At 38.8% G+C, this 25,000-nt stretch overlaps 3 protein-coding genes across 3 annotated transcripts; 2 read left to right on the top strand and 1 right to left on the bottom strand.

The window, feature by feature from the left end:
• Window positions 1–3,255: 3,255 nt before the first annotated feature.
• Window positions 3,256–14,165, top strand: LOC113815337 (MICOS subunit 26/27). The gene is made up of 5 exons (XM_070135234.1): window positions 3,256–3,283; window positions 3,438–3,578; window positions 4,206–4,310; window positions 4,634–11,187; window positions 13,421–14,165. The coding sequence occupies exons 1-5, from the start codon at window positions 3,256–3,258 to the stop codon at window positions 13,541–13,543; spliced, it is 6,951 nt and encodes a 2,316-aa protein (XP_069991335.1). The 3' UTR covers window positions 13,544–14,165.
• Window positions 14,166–14,867: 702 nt separating this feature from the next.
• LOC113815342 (D-dopachrome decarboxylase-A) lies at window positions 14,868–20,214 on the bottom strand. The gene is made up of 3 exons (XM_027367437.2): window positions 20,010–20,214; window positions 19,627–19,799; window positions 14,868–15,009 (listed from the first exon to the last, which is right to left on the bottom strand). Exons 1-3 carry the CDS (start codon window positions 20,115–20,117, stop codon window positions 14,943–14,945), a joined length of 348 nt encoding a protein of 115 aa, XP_027223238.2. The 5' UTR covers window positions 20,118–20,214; the 3' UTR covers window positions 14,868–14,942.
• Window positions 20,215–20,778: 564 nt separating this feature from the next.
• Window positions 20,779–23,398, top strand: Mthfs (methenyltetrahydrofolate synthetase). The gene is made up of 3 exons (XM_027367436.2): window positions 20,779–21,159; window positions 21,728–21,916; window positions 22,188–23,398. Exons 1-3 carry the CDS (start codon window positions 20,921–20,923, stop codon window positions 22,351–22,353), a joined length of 594 nt encoding a protein of 197 aa, XP_027223237.2. The 5' UTR covers window positions 20,779–20,920; the 3' UTR covers window positions 22,354–23,398.
• The last annotated feature ends 1,602 nt before the right edge of the window (window positions 23,399–25,000 follow it).

Genomic DNA, 25,000 nt, shown 5'->3' with positions numbered 1-25,000 from the left:
GTGAGGACTCACACCCTTAGGGGCAAGGGCATAAAAAAAGGTTTGGAACCACTGACTTACTTCTTTATTTGTAAGAATTGATAAATGGATTAATGTGCTTTATTTTTCAGCTTCGAATATCATGGGCGGGAGAGGACGGCCCTGGAGGAAAACATTAGCGTCGTGAGGAAGGAAGTGGAAGGTGTCATCGATGCAACACGGGCCACCAGGGAGAAAATAGTGTATGTTTGTGAGACTGGCAAAGCTCATACAATGGGTAAGTATCTTTTTTCTTCTTATTTTCTTCTTTTCTTTCTTTCTTGCATTTTTCTCTCACTCTCTCCAGAAGATATGGTCTTTACACAGTTGCTTTAACTAATTGATTTCTGCAACCTGTATGAATGCAATGCTTATTGGACCTGCCTCCCTTAATATAATTTTTGTTTATTATATGGCTGCGATATGAAAATTTGCTTAAAGATTTAGATGTATGTTTTTGTGAATCCCGTGAGTGCTTTTTAGAAAGACCATGGGAATATGTTTTTCAACATGAGGATACACAGCATACTAGACATGTACTTGACCTAATACATACTAGTTACATAGACTATTACTAATATCAGTGCATTTGTCTCAGAAATACTTTGTGTTGTCAGTTGTATAGAACCTGTAACTTGTCCTGTGTTAAAAGATGTGTGTGTTTGTCCCATAGCCACAGTGGATATGCTGAAAGAACTTAAACCATCACCAGGTTAGTGGACGTTTTCTTTGTCTTTCCTTTTTAGACGAGTACTGGAATTCTCATGGAGTGCACAAGAATAATTTTGTGATAATCAGAGGTTAACTTTATCATGTACATTTATCTGTTTCCTGTATAGTGATTTATGATTAGGATAGATTGAAACAGATATTGGTAATATTCACAGACTCAGGTTTCAAAATAATTATGCATGTAAAATAGATATTACAGTTAGTCTAAGTAGATTTCTTGTCCAAAGTTCTCATATCTGTCAGGAAAATTCATATTTGTTTCAGATGTTATTGTGGTAAGTTATAAGCTTATCTATGTTGACTTTTCATCTTCTACCAAAAGATTCCTAGTTATTAAAAAGTTCATTTTGTCTAAATTCCCTCAGTTTGAATTGGTGAATATAGCTAAATTAATATTTGGTATTAATATCTCCATTACATTAAACATGAAATATTGGGAGTTATACAAAGAATTTTATGCTAAAATTTTTATGTGATATTTGCGAGTATTGTTTGAATATCATTATGAATAGAGACAGATAGGTTAATAATAGCTAATCAAATTTTGCCATCATTTTCTTGGGAAAATTCTCAAGAATATTTTGAATCCTATCAAAATTATTCAATGCTCACTAATTGGATTTTGCTGTTATTTCCATGGGAAAATTCTCAGGAGGTAAGAATTTTTCATGCTATCAAAATTGCTCAGTTATATCTAATCATGGACATGTTTGATATGTAGCAGTTGTGTTTTACTGAGAAATATTTTGAATACTCTATCACGTTTTATGATGTAATGCTGCTTTGATGGACCTAATTAGATGGTAAGATGATATACCCCATGTTTCTTTTTTAAGTAAAATGTTTGTGTAACTTTTGGTTTCTTTACTGTTGTAGAAGATAAATGATGTTTTGTATAAAGATCGTATATGGGTAGAAATTGCATTGTCTTGTTCGTTACAGTGATCATTAGCGCTGAAAAAAACAGTCGCTATGTTTCACTCTTTTTGTGTGTTTATTTAATCTTCAGTACCCTCTCTCACTCTAACCATAACAGGAGCCTGGTACTGGGGTTATACCTTCAGGGGTATTATCTCTTCTGTTAGATTCTTTTCTTTTTGTATTGCCTTTGTGGAGGATCTGTTGAATTTTTTTCTTGCCTTTGTTGTCTGTAAATAACTTTTCGTAAGTAGTTTTGATGTGGATAGATGTAAATGTAAACTATTCTTAATTTGTAGAATGCTTTGTTGAATTTTTGTTTTATATTTTTGTTATGTTAGTTTTAGTCTTACTATTATAAGGTTGTAGGCAAGCTAGGTACTTGAAAATAGTTGTTTTTATTAGTACTTTAACCTCCTCTTTTTTACTAAAATTAATTTTTAAGTAACTTCAGGCAAAATGCCATAAAGGGGCTGAGAAAGGTATTGTTTTCATGCCTACAAGTTGTTTGCTTGTATTTTGGGATTGTTTCCCATATTACAGCCCTTATAATGCAGCCACATGGCCTTTAGATAAAAAAAAGTACAATTTAGAAACCTTTTTCTTGACCAATGGTATCACATGATTTTTAAATGTCTGCTTTGAGCAAATAGTAGAAAGCATATTCAACTAGTTTTACTATCATTCATTTTGCAGGTCTCTACTATAGCATTAGACTCAGAAGCAACATTGTTAGCTAGCATAGGATCTGACTGCTATATGTAAACCAGTCAGTATCTCATAATAATGAATCTTGCTCAAACACAATAACTTTATCAATCATTTTACCACTCTCTGTGTCACCTACAGATGTTTCAGAAGTAAATTTGCTAGCCAGGAGCTTTCTCAAAGATATGACAGCTTAGTGTAAACCTTGTTGATGATTTTGATAGTCTATTATGTATTTGTGTTAATGAACGAGGAATACATGTGAAGATCATTCAAATTTAGGAAGAAATATGGCAGATATGTATGACAATTTAAAAACTTTTAAAAGCCATATCCCTGTTCTTTTTAATCACAGATTATTGAAAATCAGTCAGATTTACTTGATAGAACCAGGATATGTTGTTTTTGATAGGAGCTAGCACCATATAGATAGATGAAAACATTAGGCATAAAAGAAATTATAGTTTCATCACATTTGGTCTCTGTAATGTATAGGAAATTTTACAAAGTCTTGCATAATGCAGTAGGGCTTGTAAATGAATGTTTACAAGAAAAAAAATTCTTGTAGTTTGGCTGCTAGGGCTAATAGTTGTTTTAGGGTGACATGATGATTTGACAATGGTATTGTTTATGGTCACACATAGAATAGGTAGCAAAGTGCCTAATCAACCGAATGGTTTTAATTTTTTCATATTTTCCAGTAAACTCACATAAATTTTTAGTGTATGCTCAACTAATATTTAGGTTCTCAGGAGGAATTATTTTGCCTGTAAATGTTACTTTATATATTCTTTCCCTTCATATTTACATATATACACTTTTTTGCTTTGAGGTGATTGTATTTTTTTCTTTTATTAATGGCTCAGGTGGAAATGTGTCATGAGCATGTATTTCTGCATTATCTCTAGTATGCTTATGATGATAATATTATTTGCATGTAATTGCATTTTTTCCTGAATAGGTTAGTCTTTGGCTAATAAAACATAACAATCTTAACTGAAATAAACACCCAAGTTCTGAGAATTGCTTGTGACTTATCAGAAAAATTTCCACATCGGCAGCCACTGTTGACTACATAACAGATGAAGAGAACGTGTTGCCTCGTGCTGGAGCAATCACCGTGGGCGGCCTGACTGGCCTGGTCATCGGACGGAAAGGAGGGTTCTTGAAGAAGGTGCTCTACACCTCAGCTGGTGCACTGAGTGAGTCTGTTGCTTGTGAGGGTGTGTTCTGATTTAACATTGATGGAATATGAAGAGTGTATTGGCTGTTGTTTGATATTTCCGAAAATTTTACGTATCTCAAGTGTCAAGTCTAGAATAAGCTAACAAACAAATAGGAGCATATTTATACAAATTTATGTATGTGGAGGCGTGCTCGGTCACACAAACACACTCACACTCACACCCTCGCTCACACTCACACTCACACTCACACTCACACTCACACTCACACTCACACTCACACTCACTCTCACACTCACTCTCACTCTCACTCTCACTCTCACTCTCACTCTCACTCTCACTCTCACTCTCACACACACACACACACACACACACACACACACACACACACACACACACACACACACACACACACACACACACACACACACACACACACACACACACACACATTCACACACATTCTCTCTCTCTCTCTCTCTCTCTCTCTCTCTCTCTCTCTCTCTCTCTCTCTCTCTCTCTCTCTCTCTCTCTCTCTCTCTCTCTCTCTCTCTCTCTCTCTCTCTCTCTCTCTTTTTTCCTCCATGATATGTTAGAATTAATTTTTCTATTTTTCCTATGTCTCATTTCGTAATATGTCAACAGCTGCTGCTTCTCTCTGCTACCCTCGTCATGCTTACCAACTATCTCAGAAGGTATTTGAGAATGCAAAGGACGTCGGCACTATTGGGTATAATTTTGTTGCTGGAGGTAATTTTTTTTTTTATTATACATTTAGTTTTATGATTATTTATCTGTGTATTAGTATCTGTGATATCCTAACAATAGAAAAATATTTCAAATATCAAATAAAAAGAAAAGGATCATTTTCTAATATTATAGTATTATTTTAAGACAAGTACTAAAGCAGTTTCTGATAGTTTTAATGGCTTCAACTTTTTGTTAACATTATGAAATTTCTAGTGATATGAAAATTTATTTTTTCTTGTTTTATAATAAATGATACATTGTTTTCACAAAATAGATTGAAACTCTTTTCCAGTAATCTTTATCTCTTTTTTTTCCTTCATTAGTGAAACCCCAAAACAAAATTCCAAGTGCCCCAGCTGAGCCCTCCAAAGAAGAACCTCCAGCAGTCATTCCCGATGCCCCTCCAGCACCAGAAGCAGCACCTGGAACAGAACTTGAAAGTGGAGAGGTAAGGAAAGTAATACCTGAGAATGTCAATGTGGAGGATTTCCTTTCCCCTCTTGACACTGTAGCTCAGCAATCAAGCGATGTAACAATGTGGGGATTTAGACTAACGGACAAAGACAGCAAAGAGCCGAGTGTCAAAGAGAGTGAGGCTCCTACCTCCAAATCTTCCATACCAGAAGGATTTGGTACAGTTTCTGAAGCCGAGGAGCCTCAAGTTGCACCCAGTTCTGAACAAGTAGAAGAGAAAAAGGAACTGGATGATGTACCCGCTATTGCTGAGACAAAAGAACCTGAAGTGGTATCGGAAGTGACGCTAGAATTAGAAAAGACAAAAGACGCTGAAGTTCTGCACATAACAGAAGAACCCAAGGATACAGTAGTGGCACCTGCAGAAATAACACCTGTCTTAACAGAACCTGCGCTTGAAGTAACCCCAGCTTTAAAAGAGCCTGTGCTAGATGTAACACCTGCTGTAGGAGAACCTGACCTAGAATCTAAACCTGCTGAAACAGAGCCTGAGCTAGAAGTGAAACCTGCTGAAACAGTGGCTGAGCCTGAAGTAAAACCTGCTGAAACAGTGGCTGAGCCAGAAGTAAAACCTGCTGAAACAGTGGCTGAGCCAGAAGTAAAACCTGCTGAAACAGTGGCTGAGCCAGAAGTAACACCTGAAACAGTGGCTGAGCCAGAAGTAACACCTGCTGAAACAGTGGCTGAGCCAGAAGAAAAACCTGCTGAAACAGTGGCTGAGCCAGAAGTAACACCTGCTGAAACAGTGGCTGAGCCAGAAGTAACACCTGAAACAGTGGCTGAGCCAGAAGTAACACCTGCTGAAACAGTGGCTGAGCCAGAAGTAACACCTGCTGAAACAGTGGCTGAGCCAGAAGTAACACCTGCTGAAACAGTGGCTGAGCCAGAAGTAACACTTGCTGAAACAGTGGCTGAGCCAGAAGTAACACCTGCTGAAACAGTGGCTGAGCCAGAAGTAAAACCTGCTGAAACAGTGGCTGAGCCAGAAGAAAAACCTGCTGAAACAGTGGCTGAGCCAGAAGTAAAACCTGCTGAAACAGTGGCTGAGCCAGAAGTAACACCTGCTGAAACAGTGGCTGAGCCAGAAGTAAAACCTGCTGAAACAGTGGCTGAGCCAGAAGTAACACCTGCTGAAACAGTGGCTGAGCCAGAAGTAACACCTGCTGAAACAGTGGCTGAGCCAGAAGTAACACCTGCTGAAACAGTGGCTGAGCCAGAAGTAACACCTGCTGAAACAGTGGCTGAACCAGAAGTAACACCTGCTGAAACAGTGGCTGAGCCAGAAGTAACACTTGCTGAAACAGTGGCGGAGCCAGAAGTAACACCTGCTGAAACAGTGGCTGAGCCAGAAGTAACACCTGCTGAAACAGTGGCTGAGCTAGAAGTAACACCTGCTGAAACAGTGGCTGAGCCAGAAGTAACACCTGCTGAAACAGTGGCTGAGCCAGAAGTAAAACCTGCTGAAACAGTGGCTGAGCCAGAAGTAACACCTGCTGAAACAGTGGCTGAGCCAGAAGTAACACCTGCTGAAACAGTGGCTGAGCCAGAAGTAAAAGCTGAAGTGAAGGAGGCTGAGATGGCACCGAGTGATGATAGTATACGGAAAGTAGGTTTGGTGAATAAAATTATCCAATACTTTTCCAAGGAGAAAGAACCTATAAAGGAGATTGTAGTTGAGGGTGGAGAAAAAATTGAGGAAAAGATTGCAGAAGCAGTCAGTGAGTCAGCAGTATTTGTTGAGAAAGAAGCAGATAAAGTGATTAAAGAAGCAGAGGTAGTTGAAGAGATCAGTGAAAAGGTGGAATCTGCAGTACAGATTGTGGAAGAAGCTGCAGATGCTGCTGCCACAGCTGCCCATGATACTCCTGGTATTCCTGAATCTGTTGCAGAGAAAGCTGAAGAGACAAAGACAATAGCTGAAACAGTGGAAGAGGTCGTTGGTACGGTAGAGTTTGTTGCAGAGAAGGTTGAAGAAATAGCTGAGGAGATCAAAAAGGAAGCAGAGGTTATTGAAAGTAAAGCAGTTGAACTGATAGAGAGCAAAGAAAAGAGGGAAGAACTCATAGAAAAAGCTATTGATTATGTGACTGGTAAGATACATGAGGAACTGGAGAGTTCAGAAGTCATTAAACCAGAAGCAGCACTTGTAGAAGAACCTGTGGCAGTTGCAGAAGTCAAGGAACCTGAAGTGGCATCTGCTGAAGAAGGAAAGCAAGAAGAAGCAAGGGAGCTGGAAATGCCAGAGGGAAGTGAAATTCAAGAAAAACTTCCTGCTGTATCTGAAGAAAGAGAGGCAGTAGTGGAACCAGTTGAAGAAATGAAAGAGGATAAAATAACCACAGAGAAGAGTGCTGAAAAGATTGGCTTGGTTAATAAACTAATCCAGATCTTCTCCAGTGAGGACGAAAAACATGCTGATGAAAAGGAGCCGATACAGCCAGTGGTAAAGGAAGCTGTTCCTGAAGTTGGCGACAAAGTGGAAGAAGAAGTATCCCAAGATGTGGAAAAGGAAGCAGCAGATACTGTGAAAGAAGGGAGCATAGAGGAACCTGCAGTGGTAGCAGCCGTTGAAGTTGCACCACCTGAAATGCTTGTAACAGAAGAACAGCAGCCACAGTCAGTACCTACTTCAGAAGAAAAAGAAACAACATTGATTCATGCTGAAAAAACACAAAAAGAGAGAGTAGGTTTAGTTGATAAAATAGTGCAGTTCTTCTCCAGTGAGGAAGAAAAACCTGAGCCTGTAAAGGAGGTTGTAGAAACACTGGTAAAGGAAGCTGTTGTTGAGGGTGGAGAAAAAGTTGAGGAAATAATTGCAGAGGCTGTTAGTGATGTAGCAAAAGAAGCTGAGAAAGAAGCAGATGAAGTATTAAAGGTGACTGAAGTAGTTGAAAAGGTAAGTGAAAAGGTGGAATCAGTTGTAGATGTTATAGAGGAAGCTGCAAGTGCTGCTGCCACAGCTGCTCATGATACTCCTGGTATTCCTGAATCTGTTGCAGAGAAAGCTGAAGAGACAAAGACAATAGCTGAAACAGTGGAAGAGGTTGTTGGTACGGTAGAGCTTGTTGCAGAGAAGGTTGAAGAAATAGCAGAGGAGATTAAAAAGGAAGCAGAGGCTATTGAAAGTAAAGCAGTTGAACTGATAGAGAGCAAAGAAAAGAGGGAAGAACTCATAGAAAAAGCTATTGATTATGTGATTGGACAAACACCTGAAGAACTTAAAGAAACAGAGGCCAAAGAATCACAACCAGTAGAAGAGGAAGTAAAACAAATTGAAGAAGTAAAGGCAAAAGAAGAGGCACCAGTTGCAGAAGTGAAGGAGGCTGAAGCTGTTGCAGACAAAAGTATTGAGAAGATAGGATTGGTTGGTAAACTTATCCAGTTGTTTACTAATGAAGAGAAGACACCAGAATCAGTAGAACCAGTGGTAAAAGATGCTATAGTTGAAGGTGGTGAAAAAGTGGAGGAAAAAGTTGCAGAAGTGGTGAGTGAAGTAGCCCAAGATGTAGAGAAAGATGCAGCAGATATATCTAAAGTTGCACAAGTTGTAGATGATGTTAGTACAAAGGTTGAATCAGTTGTAGAAGTTGTTGAAGAAGTTGCTGGTGCTGCTGCCACAGCTGCTCATGATACTCCTGGCATTCCTGAATCTGTTGCAGAAAAGGCTGAAGAGACAAAGACAATAGCTGAGAAGGTGGAAGACATCGTTGGCACAGTAGAGCTTGTAGCAGAGAAGGTTGAGGAAATAGCAGAGGAGATTAAAAAGGAAGCAGAGGCTATTGAAAGTAAAGCAGTTGAACTGATAGAGAGCAAAGAAAAGAGAGAAGAACTCATAGAAAAGGCTATTGATTATGTGATTGGACAAACACCTGAAGAACTTAAGGAAACAGAGGCCAAAGAATCCCAACCAACACCCTTAGAAGAGGAAGTAAAACAAGTTGAAGAAGTAAAGGCAAAAGAAGAGGCACCAGCTGCAGAAGTGAAGGAGGCTGGTGGAGCCGTTGCCGACGAAAGTATTGAGAAGATAGGATTGGTTGGTAAACTTATCCAATTGTTTAGTAATGAAGAGAAGACACCAGAGTCAATAGAACCAGTGGTAAAAGATGCTGTAGTTGAAGTAGAAAAAGTGGAGGAAAAAGTTGCAGAAGCGGTGAGTGAAGGAGCCCAGAGTGTGGAGAAAGATGCAGCAGATATATCTAATGTTGCACAGGCTGTAGATGATGTTAGTACAAAGGTTGAATCGGTAGTAGAAGCTACTGAAGAAGGAAAGGCAAAAGAAGAGGCACCAGTTGCAGAAGTGAAGGAGGCTGAAGCTGTTGCAGATGAAAGTATTGAGAAGATAGGATTGGTTGGTAAACTTTTCCAATTGTTCACTAATGAAGAGAAGACACCAGAGTCAGTAGAACCAGTGGTAAAAGATGCTATAGTTGAAGGTGAGGAAAAAGTTGCAGAAGTGGTGAGTGAAGTAGCCCAGAGTGTGGAGAAAGATGCAGCAGATATATCTAATGTTGCACAGGCTGTAGATGATGTTAGTACGAAGGTTGAATCGGCAGTAGAAGCTGTTGAAGAAGTAAAGGTGAAAGAAGAGGCACCAGCTGCAGAAGTGAAGGAGGTTGAAGCTGTTGCAGATGAAAGTATTGAGAAGACAGGATTGGTTGGTAAACTTATCCAGTTGTTTACTAATGAAGAGAAGACACCAGAGTCAGTAGAACCAGTGGTAAAAGATGCTGTAGTTGAAGGTGGAGAAAAGGTGGAGGAAAAAGCTGCAGAAGTGGTGAGTGAAGTAGCCCCAGATGTAGAGAAAGATACAGCAGATATACCTAAAGAAGCGGAAGATATAGTTGATATTAGTACAAAGGTTGAATCGGCAGTAGAAGCTGTTGAAGAAGTAAAGGTGAAAGAAGAGGCACCAGCTGCAGGAGTGAAGGAGGCTGAAGCTGTTGCGGATAAAAGTATTGAGAAGATAGGATTGGTTGGTAAAGTTATCCAGTTCTTCTCAAGTGAGGAAGAAAAGTCTGGAAAAGATGTTGGAATTAAAGATGAATTGGCAGAAACAGTTGAGAAAGCAGCAGATGAAGTAATTGCTGCAACTGGAGTAGTTGAAGAGATTAGTAAAAAGGTGGAATCAGCTGTAGATGTTGTAGAAGAAGCTGCAGGTGCTGCTGCCACAGCTGCTCATGATACACCGGGTATTCCTGAATCTGTTGCAGAGAAGGCTGAAGAGGCAAAGGAAATAGCTGAGAAGGTGAAAGAGGTCATTGCCACTGTGGAATCTGTTGCAGAAAAGGTTGAGGAAGTAGCAGAAGAAACTAAAAAGGAAGCAGAGATCATAGAAGTTAAGGCTGACACATCTCAGGCAGAATCTGGTTTGATTGGTCAGCTGGTTAGCATCTTCTCTAAAAAAGAAACTAAAGAAGATGTCTCACCTGTTCCTGAAGCTGCAGTAGAGTCACAGGAACCAGATACAGGTGTTAAGCTTGAAGTAACGGAAAAGTCAGATTCAGAAGGAGCCAAGGATACTTCCATTGACATTGTAAATATTGATGAAACCGTTTCTACCTCATTGAAACCTTCAGAAACCATTGATGATTCTACGCCTGTGGTTGATGAGCACTTGTCATCTGAATCGGCAAAGAAAGAAACTTTAGTGGAGAAAATTGCAAGTTTGTTTGGTGAGAAAAAAAACGACAGTAAGCAGACTGCTGGTGTTACTTCAGATAGTAGTAAGGAAATTCATGCATCTGACTCTCCAACAGAGGCTGTTCCAGAACCGGTAGCAGTTGGTGATTCCTCACCCGAAGGAGCGACATCAGTGTCAGGACCTTCTGATGAGTCCCAGGTACAGTCCCCCTCTGTTAGAATAAGCCAGGGTACAGTTCAGGGGGTGGAAGGTAGCATTTCAGGTTTGTCAACACCAGAAGTTCTTCATGCACCAAGAGAAGATTCGCCATCTTTTAGTGAGAAAACAACGGAACCAGTTTTGGAAGTGAAGGACAAAGGTCTCTTCGATCGCCTGGCAGAATTGATAAGTAGCGATGAAAAGCAGAACATTGTGGCCTCTTCTGGTGCTGTTTCTCAGCAACCAATAGAAGAAGCACACCAACAACCATTGCCTGAAAAAACTGAGAGTGAAGTTTCTGGTTCGGATAAAGCTGCTACAGAGGAAAAAAAGCCTTCATTCCTGAATAAGATTACAACAATGCTGAAAAGTAAAGGTTCTCCTGAAATTACCAGTACTGAAAAAGAATCAACTCAGGGTAGTGAAAACTCAAAAGAAAATGCTAGAGATGATGATGTATTTGTTGTAGTAGGGAAACCAAGCCATCCAGTTGATGTTGACTCCGCAGAGAGCTCCCAGCAAAGCAAGACTCCAGAGAGCTCCCCTCAGCGAGGCTGGTTAAGGGTAAAGTTAGAGCCTCATGTCTAAGTGCCTGTTGTAACCAATAGAGATGCTGCTGCTCTCTTATACTAAGCTTCAGGTTGCTGGAATGGGTCTCTTTCCCATTATTACTTCCATGTTGTTTCCTTGTCCAGGTCTTCTTTGTTTGTGAGTGAGATTAGCAGCTTCTGCTGTAGTTCTCACTTTGTATTTCATTCAGTTACTTTTGACTCCATTGAAGGACTTTATTGTGTAAGAAGTAATGTTTCCATCTTCAATTTTGCGTTCCATACATATCTAGATAATGATTTGCATGATTTTCAATGCAGAAATGTTGACTAGTATTTACTAATTTTCCCTCTTAATGAATCCCTCAATATTACACTCGGGTAACTTAATACCCTGTAGGATTTTTTTTTATAACCAGCCTAATATAATCCAAATGCAGTACAATCTTATCATTGAATTCTAAAGTATTATATATATATATATATATATATATATATATATATATATATATATATATATATATATATATATATATATATATATATATATATATATATATATATATATATATATATATATATATATATATATATATATATATATTGCCTCATTTTCTTTGTAACATTTGTACATGTTATTAAGGTTGTACTGTATATATTTGACACTGAGACTAGCTGTGTGTTTCAACTGTGAGTTATGCCTCTTTTGGGATGGTTGAATATACATTTTGTTTTGGTATTTAATATATTTGATATTGTTTTTCCCTCATAAACTATTAGGTGATTAAATGGAAATGACGTATTAACCAGCTTCCTATTTCTTGGTCAATGGCTCTCTAGGAATATGATTCATTTTGTCTTTTTCTTTTTCTTCCCAAAATATGTTTATGAAAAAATTTGGTTTCCCTTATTAGGCTTTTATGGAATCTTTAAACTCCATTTTACATGATGCACCTTGTAGGAAATGGGTATAGAGTTAATCATTATTTGTCTGCAGGTCGTCATGACTGTTTTACAAAGTCCAAACCTTATCACTTGGAGCCTTGTGTTTTTTACATTAACGACTAAGTAATGACATTATTTAACTTCTAACAAGATCAGTAACAGAAAATGATCTATTAACCAACAGAAGATCGAGGAGTAACTGATAGCCTTTGTGAGTAGGTTTATATTAGTCACAAAAAGAGAGTAATATGATGAATATGCTTATTAGCTCATTGAAAATCATGCACAGCACTAGCAGCAGCCAATTAGTGGGTAGAAATATCAGCACTCCTCAGAATCAGTCTGGGTTATCATTTCACAATCTTAGAAATGTTGTTTTTTTTATACATAACAAGAATTGATGTGATTTACGGCAGATAGAAGTCAAAGACTAATTTGTGGGAGAGGAGAACTGCTTGTATTATGCTTAGTGAATATGATGTAATATAGGTCTACCTGTTCAGTTGTAATGGATGCTTTTTGATGTGAAACTGTTCTGATTGCCTAGATTTGCTGTTAGGAACATACATTTGTGAAAATATTATCTTTTCATCTTCAAAATCTATATGTGTATATGAGACTTTTATTAAGAGAGAAGATTTTCATAAACAATTAATTATATATATTTCCATCTGTCTGATCTAATGCTTCTTTTTAAATAAGTCTTACTGTGGCATTGTGTACAAGCAGGGCTCTGTAATTGAATGGATATGTTTAGCGTGTCAAAATATATTTGCCTGTAGATACTACACTTTAAATATATCTTGGGTTCATACTTTTTATCAACTCTTTTAGCTTAGTGAACTTGTAGGCACTTGGGTATTTGCATTATCCAGAGCTTATATGTAGGATATTATTGTTGTCAAAATTGTAAGCATAGATGAATATGGGTAATGTTTTATATGAAATTATTGTGGGTTGATTTGAGGCATTTCAAAATTGTCTTGTCCTACTAATGATTCTTAATATTAATTCATACTAATGTGTGTTGTGTATCCTGTTCATTAATCTCTTAAAAAGTAATTGTCATGGCTTACCACTAACTCCAATATATCAGAATTTTTTAGATACAAAAACTGCTAAAGTTTGTCACTACAGTTGTTTGTTCATGAGCATACCCATTTGGATTCTGGCTTCTATTCACCTGAATACTGGCTTGAATCGCTGGTATATTAACTTCGTATCGCTTTTGCATTTCTTGTGTTAGGGATAATTGCAGCATTGTTATTTGTACACATGTTAACTGTTGTTTCTCTCTTCAATAGACCGGAGCTGAGGTGAAGCAAGAAGGCAAGGACGTCATCGTTCAGCTGACACCAACTCCTGTAGAAAAGGATTATGGGCAGAGTAACCCCGAAGATGCTGACATGTACACCACTAGGAGCTAGATAAAGAGCGCTGCTATAATGGGGTGGATGGGATGGAGTCAATGCGTGCTGCCCAGTGAAGATCTACGTCTTGAAAGATAACTATAGTAGGGTATATGCAAAGGGAAACGTGCTATTGTTAGGAATCTTTGTAAGAGTAAGGGCTTATAATTACTATAATCATAATTAAATGTTTGTATTATATATTAGCTTTTGAGAAGAAATGTATGGGCAATTTTTGTTTTTGGGTTTCAAATCTTTACTATTAGGCAATTTATATATCCACTGAGATTTAATTGGTAATTTGAGAAATGACTTTGTGCTCATAAGATTTATGTGCTTATATCTTTAATAATCTTCATTGCAAACAAGCAGTATGTTTAGAGGGCAATTTAAGCTAAGGAAACTGACTTTTTCTCTGTAATCTCACTGTTCATTTGACAAAGCTTGATATGAAATTTAAACCACAATGTAACATGGGTCAGCCCTATTATTAATTTACTTGTATTCTTTAAATAATTCACTTTAATCATAAGAAGAATATAAGGTCAGAAATGATGGGTAGGTGACATGCAGCTCCTTGGGAAATGATGTTTGTGTATATACCTTTTCTCAATAAAGAATATTGGATGTATATTTAAAATGTGAATTTTATTATTGACCCTGTTATGTGAAAGTGGTATAAAAGCTTCACAAAATGGTGTTACTATTCTAATGCTTTATCATATTATTTTTCCTTAAGACAAAGCAACAAATAGCATTTAATTATGAAATCTAGCCATTCCCATTGCCATTAAACTAGAAAAAGTGAAACACCTCAACAAAAGCAAATTCCTTCAGACGACATACTGAGAATTTTGATATGATTAATTTCCTCACAGCCGATGATGTACATCACAGTTATCAGGTTAAGGATTTATCTTCAGTATTGAAAAAATCACTATGGATATTATAATTCTAAACCAGTTGGTGATAGCATGATCCTTGGAAATACTATTGATTTGAACGATATCTTATGAAAGAACTGGTTTCAAAAGCATGTTTGGTTTGTTCTATTGGTTGCATATTTTCATCTTACAGAAATCTTCGGACTAATAACGAATTGGACAGAGGAGGAGGAGGAAAGAAGGTTGAAAGTTATGATAGAGAGAGACAGACTACAGCTGATGAGTCAAGTGAAATCCAAATACAATTTAAGAAAAGCTTGTTACATTGATGAACTCGTGTTCAAAAGGAATGTTACCAGATACTAACAAATAATGTAGCAGCTGTAGTTACTTCAAGAAGGCGGTCTCAAGCAAATCATACTTAATCATATTTGGGATTTCTTTAAGGAAAATCAACAACTATAGAATAGTTTATTGCTAGCTCATTCCAAATCATCTATTATGGCTGAAGTCACACTCGATGGTCGTTGAAGTCATCCCATTAGAGCCCCATTTACGGAAACCTGATGAGGTAGTAGTGGTCGGAAGGTGCAGCAGATTCTAAAGGGGGGAAAAGGAAACAAAAAACATTATTACTCCTACCTTTGTCAATAATGTTACACAATTTTGGTGACAGCATTATTAATATGGATGATAATGTTCATGAGAAGAGAAATAATAATGTTAGATAAAACAATGAAAAGAGTGGTTTTATAGATAGCTTAACTGATAACATGGAATGAAATTGAACATCGACAGGTACACATGCAAGACGATTTTTGAAAGTTGAAGGTGATGACGATAACGATAACGAATCTCTTGTGCAGCTGGTCTGACAACAGCACATGGCTAGGAAGAGGTGCACACTTCCATTACAAGAAATGAAAAATAAGAGGTCTCCTCGAGTATGAAGTAGCTTTGAGTATGCTGTAAAGCGGGGCACTGTGTTCTCCCCGCCATAACTTATATTTGATAAGATTATGTGTGGGGTGGCTGCGCTAGGTCGACCATTGCCGCCTTTTCTTTTTTCTTTCCGTTTTAATTTCAGAATACTCGAAGATTACTTAGGGATGTTACACAGCAACGTAGGATTGTTTTGATTTGGTGCCAATTGGGGAGACAAAACCCCACTCCCCCCAAAAAAATACAGTAAAGTTGATAAAAATTTGTAAATCTCATTAAAAAGGTTGTCCGTTTCTATCATCTCTCTGCGCTCTTCAGCTTAACGATTTTTCCATTTCCTTCTTGGGTTAATTTGCCCTAATTTATAACCTTTAAAAATCCCTTACCTTAGACAACAACGATTTTTGGTATCAATAGATTCCTCTCACTCCCAACTGTCCAAATATATACAAATTATTGCCCGGACGCCACCCCCAACGACCTTCCCACAGATGGCTGCCGTACCTCAGCCGCGGCAATGATACACTCAAGAATCACCCAAGTATTCACGGTACGAGAGAGAGTACGACCGACATGCGAGAGCGACCCACGGCAAGCCTACCCCAAGGTCTTCTTTTATAGACATTGGTGGTCTGTCCAACGCTCTCTTAAGTCGCGAATACGTGGAGGATTCTTTGTAATTCATCGTTGGGGTTGAGAGGTATAATCCCCGTGTTTGGTCGCCGAGGATACAGCCCCCTGTACTAGACAATACAGTGTACATTATTCATATTCTGTTCCAAAATTTCCTTGGTACATTATTCATATTCTGTTCCAAAATTTCCTTGGTACATTATTCATATTCTGTTCCAAAATTTCCTTGGTACATTATTCATATTCTGTTCCACAATTTCCTTGGTACCTTTCATACCCTGGCCTGCTTAGATTATCGCTAAGGGGGGGGAGGGGTCCGCACAATGATATCCATATATTTGGATAGCAGAGAGTGTGAGGAATCCGTCGATACCAAAATCGTTGCGATCCGTTATGCGGAACTTTTGTGTAACTTTACCCTTCCCTGTCCACAATCTAAAAGATTTTGCTTGGTGTATTTTCCCTCTCAAGTTACCATTTATGCTGTATCCAGTTCCTCCAAGCTATCTTCCATAGAGTAAAAACCGAAGACTTTAGCATACACATCACTTCACATTTGCATTTCATCTCATAGATTAAAAAAAAAATGGAATTGTACAGTTAACGTGCCTTTCCAACCGGTGGTCAAACCCTTAGACCTGTTGTTTCTTCTGCGTCTCCCTTACCGATCGCCATCTGGTGACCTATACTTAGCCAGCCCTCAGGTCTCCACGCAGGACAAATGACCTACACTTGACCTTGCTCTCCTCCCTCACTGCTGCACCTGTGTGACCTGACAATTTTCCTTCAACAGTCTTTTCCCGTTTCTGTGGATGTAAGGTCATTCTCTTACTGCTTGGCTAAACTTTTACTTTCTGATAGATGTCGAGGAAATAGCCTAACACTAGACTTTTGTTTCGGAACGGACAGCAATAACAAGTATGATAATAGTCATGGCAATTGTGATGTTGATAATCATGACAATTTATATTATAGGGGTAACAAAAGAACCTAACCAAGAGAGCGGGAGGGAGAGAGGGAGAAAGGGAGAGAGGGAGAGAGGGAGGGAGGGAGAGAGGGAGAGAGGGAGAGAGGGAGAGAGGGAGAGAGGGAGAGAGGGAGAGAGGGAGAGAGAGAGGGAGAGAGAGACAGAGAGAGAGAGAGAGAGAGAGAGAGAGAGAGAGAGAGAGAGAGAGAGAGAGAGAGAGAGAGAGAGAGAGAGAGAGAGAGAGGGGGGGGGGGAGACAGACAGACAGACAGAAACAGAGATAGGGAGAGACAGAGACAGACAAATAAGACTGAGAGAGAAAAATCGAAAAGAAATAACAAATACCTACAATCCATCTCCGCATTGCACTGAGAAACAGTACCACCACGACGACGGCTAAACCACGAGATAAAATGATAAAACAACAAAAAACAAACGGCAAAGAGCATCATATCAAGATAAAATAAATCGCTTCCCACTCCTTTCTTATTTTCTATTACGTTTACTATCTATTCCCATCCCACGCAGCCTCTTGTTCGAGAAGATAACGGACAGAATAAGAGAAGTTGGATGCCTGGGTGCTTAGAGATAATAATAGGCAGCGGGACAAGACGGAGCTGAAGACATGAGCTCGAAAACTTGAGAAACATTAGCAAAAAGAAGGTTAATACAGTGTAGGAAAATTGTAGAGTGAGGAGGGAATGTTCTTTGTCCTGCAGCGGGATGGTGTATGATGATGAAAACGACGACGGTGATGATGATAATGATGACGAGGACGACGACGATGATGATGATGATGATGGCGTAGGCGACAACGATGATAATTATGATGATGATGACGATGACGATGAAGATTGAGATGATGACGATGATGGTGACGACGATAATTATGATGATGGCGATGATGACGACGACGACGACGATGATGATGGCGTAAGCGATGACGATGACGATGACGACGTAGACGTTGGTGATGATCATGATGACGATGATAATGATGCTGATGAAGATTGTGATGATGATGATGATGATGATGATGATGACGATGATAATGATGATGATGAAGATTGTGATGATGATGATGATGACGACGACGACGACGATGGTGACGATGGCGATGGCGATTACGATGATGACGACGACGATGATCATAATGACAATGAATGGTAACGGTGACGATGACGATGACGATTACGATGATGACGAAGATGAAGATGACGATAAATGGCATCTCTTCTCCCAACAACGGATTCATCTCAAGCAACGGATCAATATGAAAAACATGACAGCCATCCCTGACGCCATGACATGACAGACAGATCAAGCTCACGTGACACTCTAGGACCGGCAATGACAAAAAATATCTAAGATGTTGCAATTGCTCCATGAAACATAGCGATGAGAAAAGTTAGCTAATAGAGAGATAGAAGGAAGGAGAGGGAGAGAGAAAACGAGAGCGGGAGGGAAGGAAAACGAGAGGGGGAGGGAAGGAGGGAAGGAGGGAAGGAGGGAGGGAAGGGGGGAGGGAGGGAAGGAAGGAAGGAGAGGGAGGGAGGGAAGGATGGAAGGAAGGAGGGAAGGAGGGAAGGATGGAAGGAGGGAAGGAGGGAGGGAGGGAGAGAGGGAGAGAAGGGGAGAAAGAAAGAAAGAAAGAAAGAGAGAGATTGCTCCATAAAACATATCGATTAAAAACTAACTAGTTTTTACATACAAATGAGTAATTGGCATCTGTTTCAAAACTATATTTCGCAAGAAAAATTATGTAATTGTAAAAATGTGTGTGTATCCCGATCATTTCGCAATAATTTTGTAATATATCATCCACAAATATCTAATTTTGTAAAAGAGAAAAAAATATACACATTACACGTAAGCATATGCACACACATATGCACACACATGTGCACACACACACGTACATACACACACAGTCGCACGAACACACACACACACACACTCGCACGCACACACACACACACAATCGCACACACACACACGCACACACGCACACACGCAAACGCACACACACACACACACACACACACACACACACACACACACACACACACACACACACACACACACACACACAGAGGAGGGAGGGAAGGAGGGATAGGGAGGGAGGGAGGGAGGGAGGGGGGGAGGGGGGGAGGGGAAGGAAGGGAGGGGGAGAGAGAGAAATCGAGAGAGAGAGCGAGAGAGCGAGAGAGAGAGAGAGAGAGAGAGAGAGAGAGAGAGAGAGAGAGAGAGAGAGAGAGAGAGAGAGAGAGAGAGAGAGAGAGAGAGAGAGAGAGAGAGAGAGAGAGAAAGAAAGATTCAAAATACCCACACACTTCTCCTGAACATGTTAAATAATGTGTCACTAGTTCATTCTACAAATACACGAGAAGCCACACAAGGAAACCAGAACACAACCTTTCAAGAATTTGCAGACGATACGTCACATAAATAATAATTGCAACAATAATAATAATAATTATAACAATAATAATAATAATAATGGTGACAATAATAATGATGATGATGATAGCAACAACAACAATAATAGTGATGATGATGATGATGATAATAACAACAATAACAATAATAGTGATGATGATGATTATAATAATAACAATAATAATGATCATAATAATTTGCGACCTTTATCCCTGTAGTATCGACGTAGATCTCACCTTGCAGGTTGAATGCCAGTTCGGTCAGACACGAATTTGGTCAATTCTTCCGCTGGTTTCTGTGTTTTCTCTGATGAATCTAGTCCAATGGCTAACACGTGAATCTCACACACTGGGTCCCAGCTTCCACCTCGGCACATCTGCTGCCCAGCCACTACTGTCACTGAAATACGCTATGCAAGAAAGGGATATGTTGAAAAAGATGGGTATTATTTTATTCTAATAGCGGGTTGTTTTAATTTTGTTTAAATCGTCTTTATGTATCTGTGTTGGAGTGATAATGTGAAAGGAGGTATTATGAGCTGTGTTGTTTTAATAGTATCGGCTGCTCTACAGATGTGGCCATTTTTTGAGTGATTTAAAAAAAAATCAATCCAACTTACTTCTATGGGTTTCCCTAAAGTTTCTGCTAACTTTTCCGAAAACTTCTCCGAAAAGGCTTTGTCCACTTTTTCAGAAGACAGATTGGTAGTCAGGGTTACGAAAGGCATATTAGAAAGATCCTTTTAAAAAATACTATCACTTGATGTTACTACAACTACTGCTGCGTGGACGGGATTTATCAGCTGACTAAAAGGGAGAATGAGCATCCACTTGGCACCCAGAGCTACTATGACGTAACTAAGGGCGACGCCACACCCCTGCTGTCGGCCAATCACAGCGGCGGTGGGCGGTCGGCAGTGCATGGTACATTGTGCTTTGCGTGTACGATGCCTTGGGTCTTATAAGGGATTCTGGTGTTATGCTCTTTGAGTGTAGGTAATTACATTCCTCCTCTGCTGCTTATCTGGGCAATGCACCCTTAATAGATTGAAATATTATATCATTACTGATTTTTTTTAGCATTCTTGATTGTCAAGGCCACTTATAAGTAACTGCGCCGAGACCAGCTTCAGAATAGTTTCTGAGACTTGGGTGACCCTAATTGTATAAATGAAGATATTACTTTGTAGCACAAATGTGATGAAACTGCAGACTTCAAATACATCACCAATGAGTTTTAACAAAGCCTAGATATTAAAAGAAGACTGTAGATATTCCAAATTCATATACTCAACTGATAAGAAAAACCGACATCACGGTAGTTATTCTTATCAGTAACAACGAAATAGCACGTCATAACATAGAAGTCCAGAATCCGAAGCCAGCGGACAGCGAAACGAACGCGGTCGCAATCAGCTGTTCCCAAGCGACACGCCACGGCCGGAGGCTACGTGCAGAGGGCTATTTTCAATGCACCACCACGCTCCTCCTTCCTAGTGACAGGTGATATCCCAGACGCCATACAGCCACCATGAATGCCATTAAGACGGCCAAGAGTCTGTTACGCCAAGAACTAAAGGCGAAACTCAATGCCATGAGTCCGGATGAGAGGACCCGCCAGTCACAGATCGTGCAGACGAAGGTCCTCCAGCACGACCTGTACAAGGAGAGCAAGAGGCTCTCCATTTTCTTGAGTATGCACGATGAGATAAACACGGACCTTATCCTGCACGATGCTTTGAGTTTTGGGAAGGCTGTTTATATCCCCAGGTAAATATGGTGGTGTAGTTTTAGTGGTGTAATGAATACTTTTGATATCCTCTTTTTTTTCCCCAGGAGTTCACAGTGCATGGATTTGGTAGACAGATTCGTTGACGATGTTCAATTTTGACAATTATGGTGCAAATTCCAACTTATTTGATATATAAATAACATCTAATGATATGTATTGTATTTTTCGTTTTTTATAACTAATTTTGGGAAGTCAAGAAGAATCATATATTGTAAAAGCAACATTAATCTTCATTAGAGAAAGGTCACATCCATAAACCTTTTAGAACAAGACAGCAGTACTTTCTTCAGGTTTTAAGATAGCTTTTTAGAATTCATGTATATGTAAAACTGAAATTTATGCAAAAAAAAACAAAAAACATTTGTTTGTTATTCTTCTTATAAAAGAGACTGCTTTGAGCATTGCTGAAATTAAATTTTAAATTTTTTATAGGAATATAAATGTAAAATGTAAAATACAAAACAAAGTTTTACATAAGGAAAGAGACTTTGAAGAAAATCTATATATCAAACAAATCTAAGTTTTATACATTGCAATTTTTTTCAGATATGATAGTAAGTCGACCTACATGGACATGGTTCGCCTCAGATCCTGGGAGGAATATGACGCTCTGCCAATGACTAAATGGAAGATCAAGCAGCCTCCTTTGGACCAAGATCGGGAAAAAGCTCTGGATTCAGGGGGCCTTGATCTGATTCTTGTGCCTGGTTTGGCGTTCTCCAGGGCAGGGCATAGGTAATTTTTTTTCCCTAACAGAGTATATGAAAATAACTGTTGCAAGTATACAAGCGCTTAGGTAAATTTTCTTTCCTAACAGAATAAATCTGAAAATAATTATGTCGAAAGTATACCAGTACTGGGTTTGTATATAACAGTGAATGGAATGGTATAAAAATAATTGTAGCATTATTGATAATAGAACACTTGCTGTGATATTGCAAAATGTTCTTATTTGATAGACAAGATTTTAAAGGTTATTACCAACTTGCAAAGTTTCTTGTTGCAGGATGGGTCGTGGACGAGGATATTATGACACATATCTTGCAAGAAGCCGAGTTATGCAAGAGCATCCTCCAAACACAATTGCATTGGCTTTTATTGAGCAAGTGCTTCCTCAAATACCCGTTGAAGAAACAGATGTTCCAATTGATATTATTCTTAGTGCTGAATAATAGTGTTAATGTGCTTGTATATTCACAAGTGAATATATATAGATATGTGTGTATGCACATATTATGTTTACATATACTTTTGTAAGGAATCTTTTCTATACTACTGTATAGTGGTTGTTCTACAAATCATGTTTAGGTTTTGATTTTACTCTTAATTTGATCTCCAGTAGACCAGGATTTATATTGGGACATGATGCTCGGAGTTGTACGGTTGTATTAAAAAATATATTTTTTTTAGGTGTATGGGAGTGTGTATGTGCCCATGTGAATGTACATGCATTACACAATACATATGCCTTTACTAGGTATTAATGATTAGGTATGAAAAGATCTTTCTTAAGATATTTATTCATATATATGTAATTTTTTTTTGAGTGACAATTTCTAAATTTATATTCTGATTTTACGGCATAAACAGGAATTCATAAGTTCAAATGAAAAAGTGAAGTTTGCTGTGGAAAAGGAATAAACACTTACAAAACGTTAGGTAAAATAGTTTTCTAAATGGTTATCTTTTTAAAAATATTTACAGCAAATGTTACACATTTCAAATTCTGTTCCTTTGAAATTAGCTATATAGCCATCTGATGTAGTTATTAATTTCCTCAAAAGGTTTATCACAAATTCTTTCTCCATTTCATATTGATTTGTTTATATTTTGATATAAATTTTGTATAGAATACAAATTGCCCATATCAACTAGTTGCATATAGATGTTGGTATGTGCCTGCAAGAGTAAAATCATTACTATTTATTTCCCTCATTAAAAAAGTCAAGAGATTGAGGGGGAGCAACTACCTATGGAATGTAGAAGTAAAATGCATCTGTAAGGGAATGAGAAACATGGATTTTTGCTTGTATGCATTGTTAATTTTATGTATGGGTGCCTCATAAACCATTTTCCTATATTTGTTAAGTAATTTGGGTCTTTCATATCTTGTGCCTTTGTTATTGTGTTTTCTTATTTTTTTGTATGCTTAAGACCTTCAGAATTCATGGAAAACTTTTATATGGGATTGTTGGTCCATAAATCTTATTTTTAAAAGGTGTGTTTTAGGTCTGTCCTGACAATTATCATATAATTCCTGTATTGCCCCTGCATGCACCAAAGAAGCACATGACAGCTGTAGATTCAAAGAAAGATGGTTAAAAGCTTGGAATTTTTTATTTGGTTGATAGGCATTTTAGTGTTTGATTATTGATAAAGGGTTTGGTGATTTCACATAAGTAGCAGTTCCTTTAAGAATCAGAACATCACCCAATCTATGTTCACAGTCAATACCTGAATATATGTACATTGTCAATAGTAGAACATAAAACAGATACTCAAAATACTTAAGTCTGAGGCTGAACCCACAACATAATGCAAAATGATATCTTAATTGTTAGAGTGAACTGCAGACATCTGTGAGGAGGGCACAGAGTTTAGCTTTCTCCAAGCTTAGTAGTCATTGCAATGGTCAGTTACTGTGATCTATAGTGTCATCTGCAAGATACAGTTTTTTCATATCACCAGTAGACCAGTACTGAAGGCTGAAGCTTATAGTAGATGGTTTCGCTACCCCCTAGAGATGGTGACTATTATTGTAACCTGGCCCGTTATAAGTGAAACCAAGGTCTATATAAGGTCTATTAGGTATTAGGTCTCAGTCTTGAGAGGGTAACCACCTCGACTGCTTTCACCGTTTCAGTTCATTTGTATTGAGACAGTTGATTATCCGGATGTATAGAGAAGGCATTCCTTGACCCATCAGAGGTTAAATATCAGATACTCCCCACCAGGCCTTTGTCGCTCGCTCTGCCCCTCTGCCTCCATCCCAAGATGTTCCTACACCCTCCCCTATACCTGCACACTTCCCCACTTCCACTTCTACATGCTATCTTCCCCAGTCAAATTCTTTTGCCACTCTAAATCCAGACACTCCAATCTCAACTACAACCCCAACACTGTCCCCTCTCCCTCCCCACACTACCCGTAGCAGACAGACTAAACGTTCCACACCTTTTTCCACCTACCTTTGCCTTTACTCCTCAGACACCAGTCTCCTCTCTCCCCACACAAGAAAACCTTTGTCAAAACTCTCCAACCAACTCCACTGCAGAAACTTTGGAAGATATTCAAAGCTATATGCTTGAGGCACAAAATTCCACAACTCGTACTCCCCCTCAATTCCATCTACTACCGATATCCATCCTCCCCCTACTCATAGCCCCCCTACACTCCTTCTTCCTATTCTCTCTCAACACAACCCATCCCCCTCAACTCCAACTATCCATCCTCCTACTACTCATATTCCCCCCACACCACTTCCTCCTACTCCCTCCCAACACAACCCATCTCCCTCAGCTCTAACAAAACGTACATTAACCCTCCCTCCATCCCCTCTATCCCTTCCACTCCCTCCTGGATACTCACGTGAATCCCTTAGGTCACAACTATGCCCTTCCCCAGATCCTCCACCTCCCGATACCCCTCCTGATACAACACCAACCCCACACCCTCCAATTCCTTATATCACCCCTAGCTCCTTCCCCTTCAAGTTCCCCAACACGTACTGTATACGTTATCGCCTATAAATCAAAATATAGTTCGTCATATCCTTTCTTCTTATAATCCATCCATTATTTACTTTATGCTTTGACAACT

This window comes from Penaeus vannamei, chromosome 2 (assembly GCF_042767895.1).
Source record: "Penaeus vannamei isolate JL-2024 chromosome 2, ASM4276789v1, whole genome shotgun sequence".
NCBI lineage: Eukaryota > Metazoa > Arthropoda > Malacostraca > Decapoda > Penaeidae > Penaeus > Penaeus vannamei.
The sequence above is the reverse complement of the archived record's forward strand: the minus strand, read 5'-3'. Positions and strand labels throughout refer to the sequence as shown.

What these genes read in the sequence shown, in the direction of transcription:
- LOC113815337 (XM_070135234.1), top strand. Translation starts at nt 3,256, where the DNA reads ATGAGCATGTATTTCTGCATTATCTCTA. An exon ending in GTATAATTTTGTTGCTGGAG is followed by an intron (nt 4,311 to 4,633) that starts GTAATTTTTTTT and finishes TTCCTTCATTAG; the next exon opens with TGAAACCCCAAAACAAAATT. An exon ending in CTCAGCGAGGCTGGTTAAGG is followed by an intron (nt 11,188 to 13,420) that starts GTAAAGTTAGAG and finishes TCTCTTCAATAG; the next exon opens with ACCGGAGCTGAGGTGAAGCA.
- LOC113815342 (XM_027367437.2), bottom strand. Translation starts at nt 20,117, where the DNA reads ATGCCTTTCGTAACCCTGACTACCAATCTGTCTTCTGAAAAAGTGGAC. An exon ending in CTTTAGGGAAACCCATAGAA is followed by an intron (nt 19,800 to 20,009) that starts GTAAGTTGGATT and finishes TTTCTTGCATAG; the next exon opens with CGTATTTCAGTGACAGTAGT. An exon ending in ACTGGCATTCAACCTGCAAG is followed by an intron (nt 15,010 to 19,626) that starts GTGAGATCTACG and finishes TCCCCCCTTTAG; the next exon opens with AATCTGCTGCACCTTCCGAC.
- Mthfs (XM_027367436.2), top strand. Translation starts at nt 20,921, where the DNA reads ATGAATGCCATTAAGACGGCCAAGAGTCTGTTACGCCAAGAACTAAAG. An exon ending in AAGGCTGTTTATATCCCCAG is followed by an intron (nt 21,160 to 21,727) that starts GTAAATATGGTG and finishes AATTTTTTTCAG; the next exon opens with ATATGATAGTAAGTCGACCT. An exon ending in TTCTCCAGGGCAGGGCATAG is followed by an intron (nt 21,917 to 22,187) that starts GTAATTTTTTTT and finishes TTCTTGTTGCAG; the next exon opens with GATGGGTCGTGGACGAGGAT.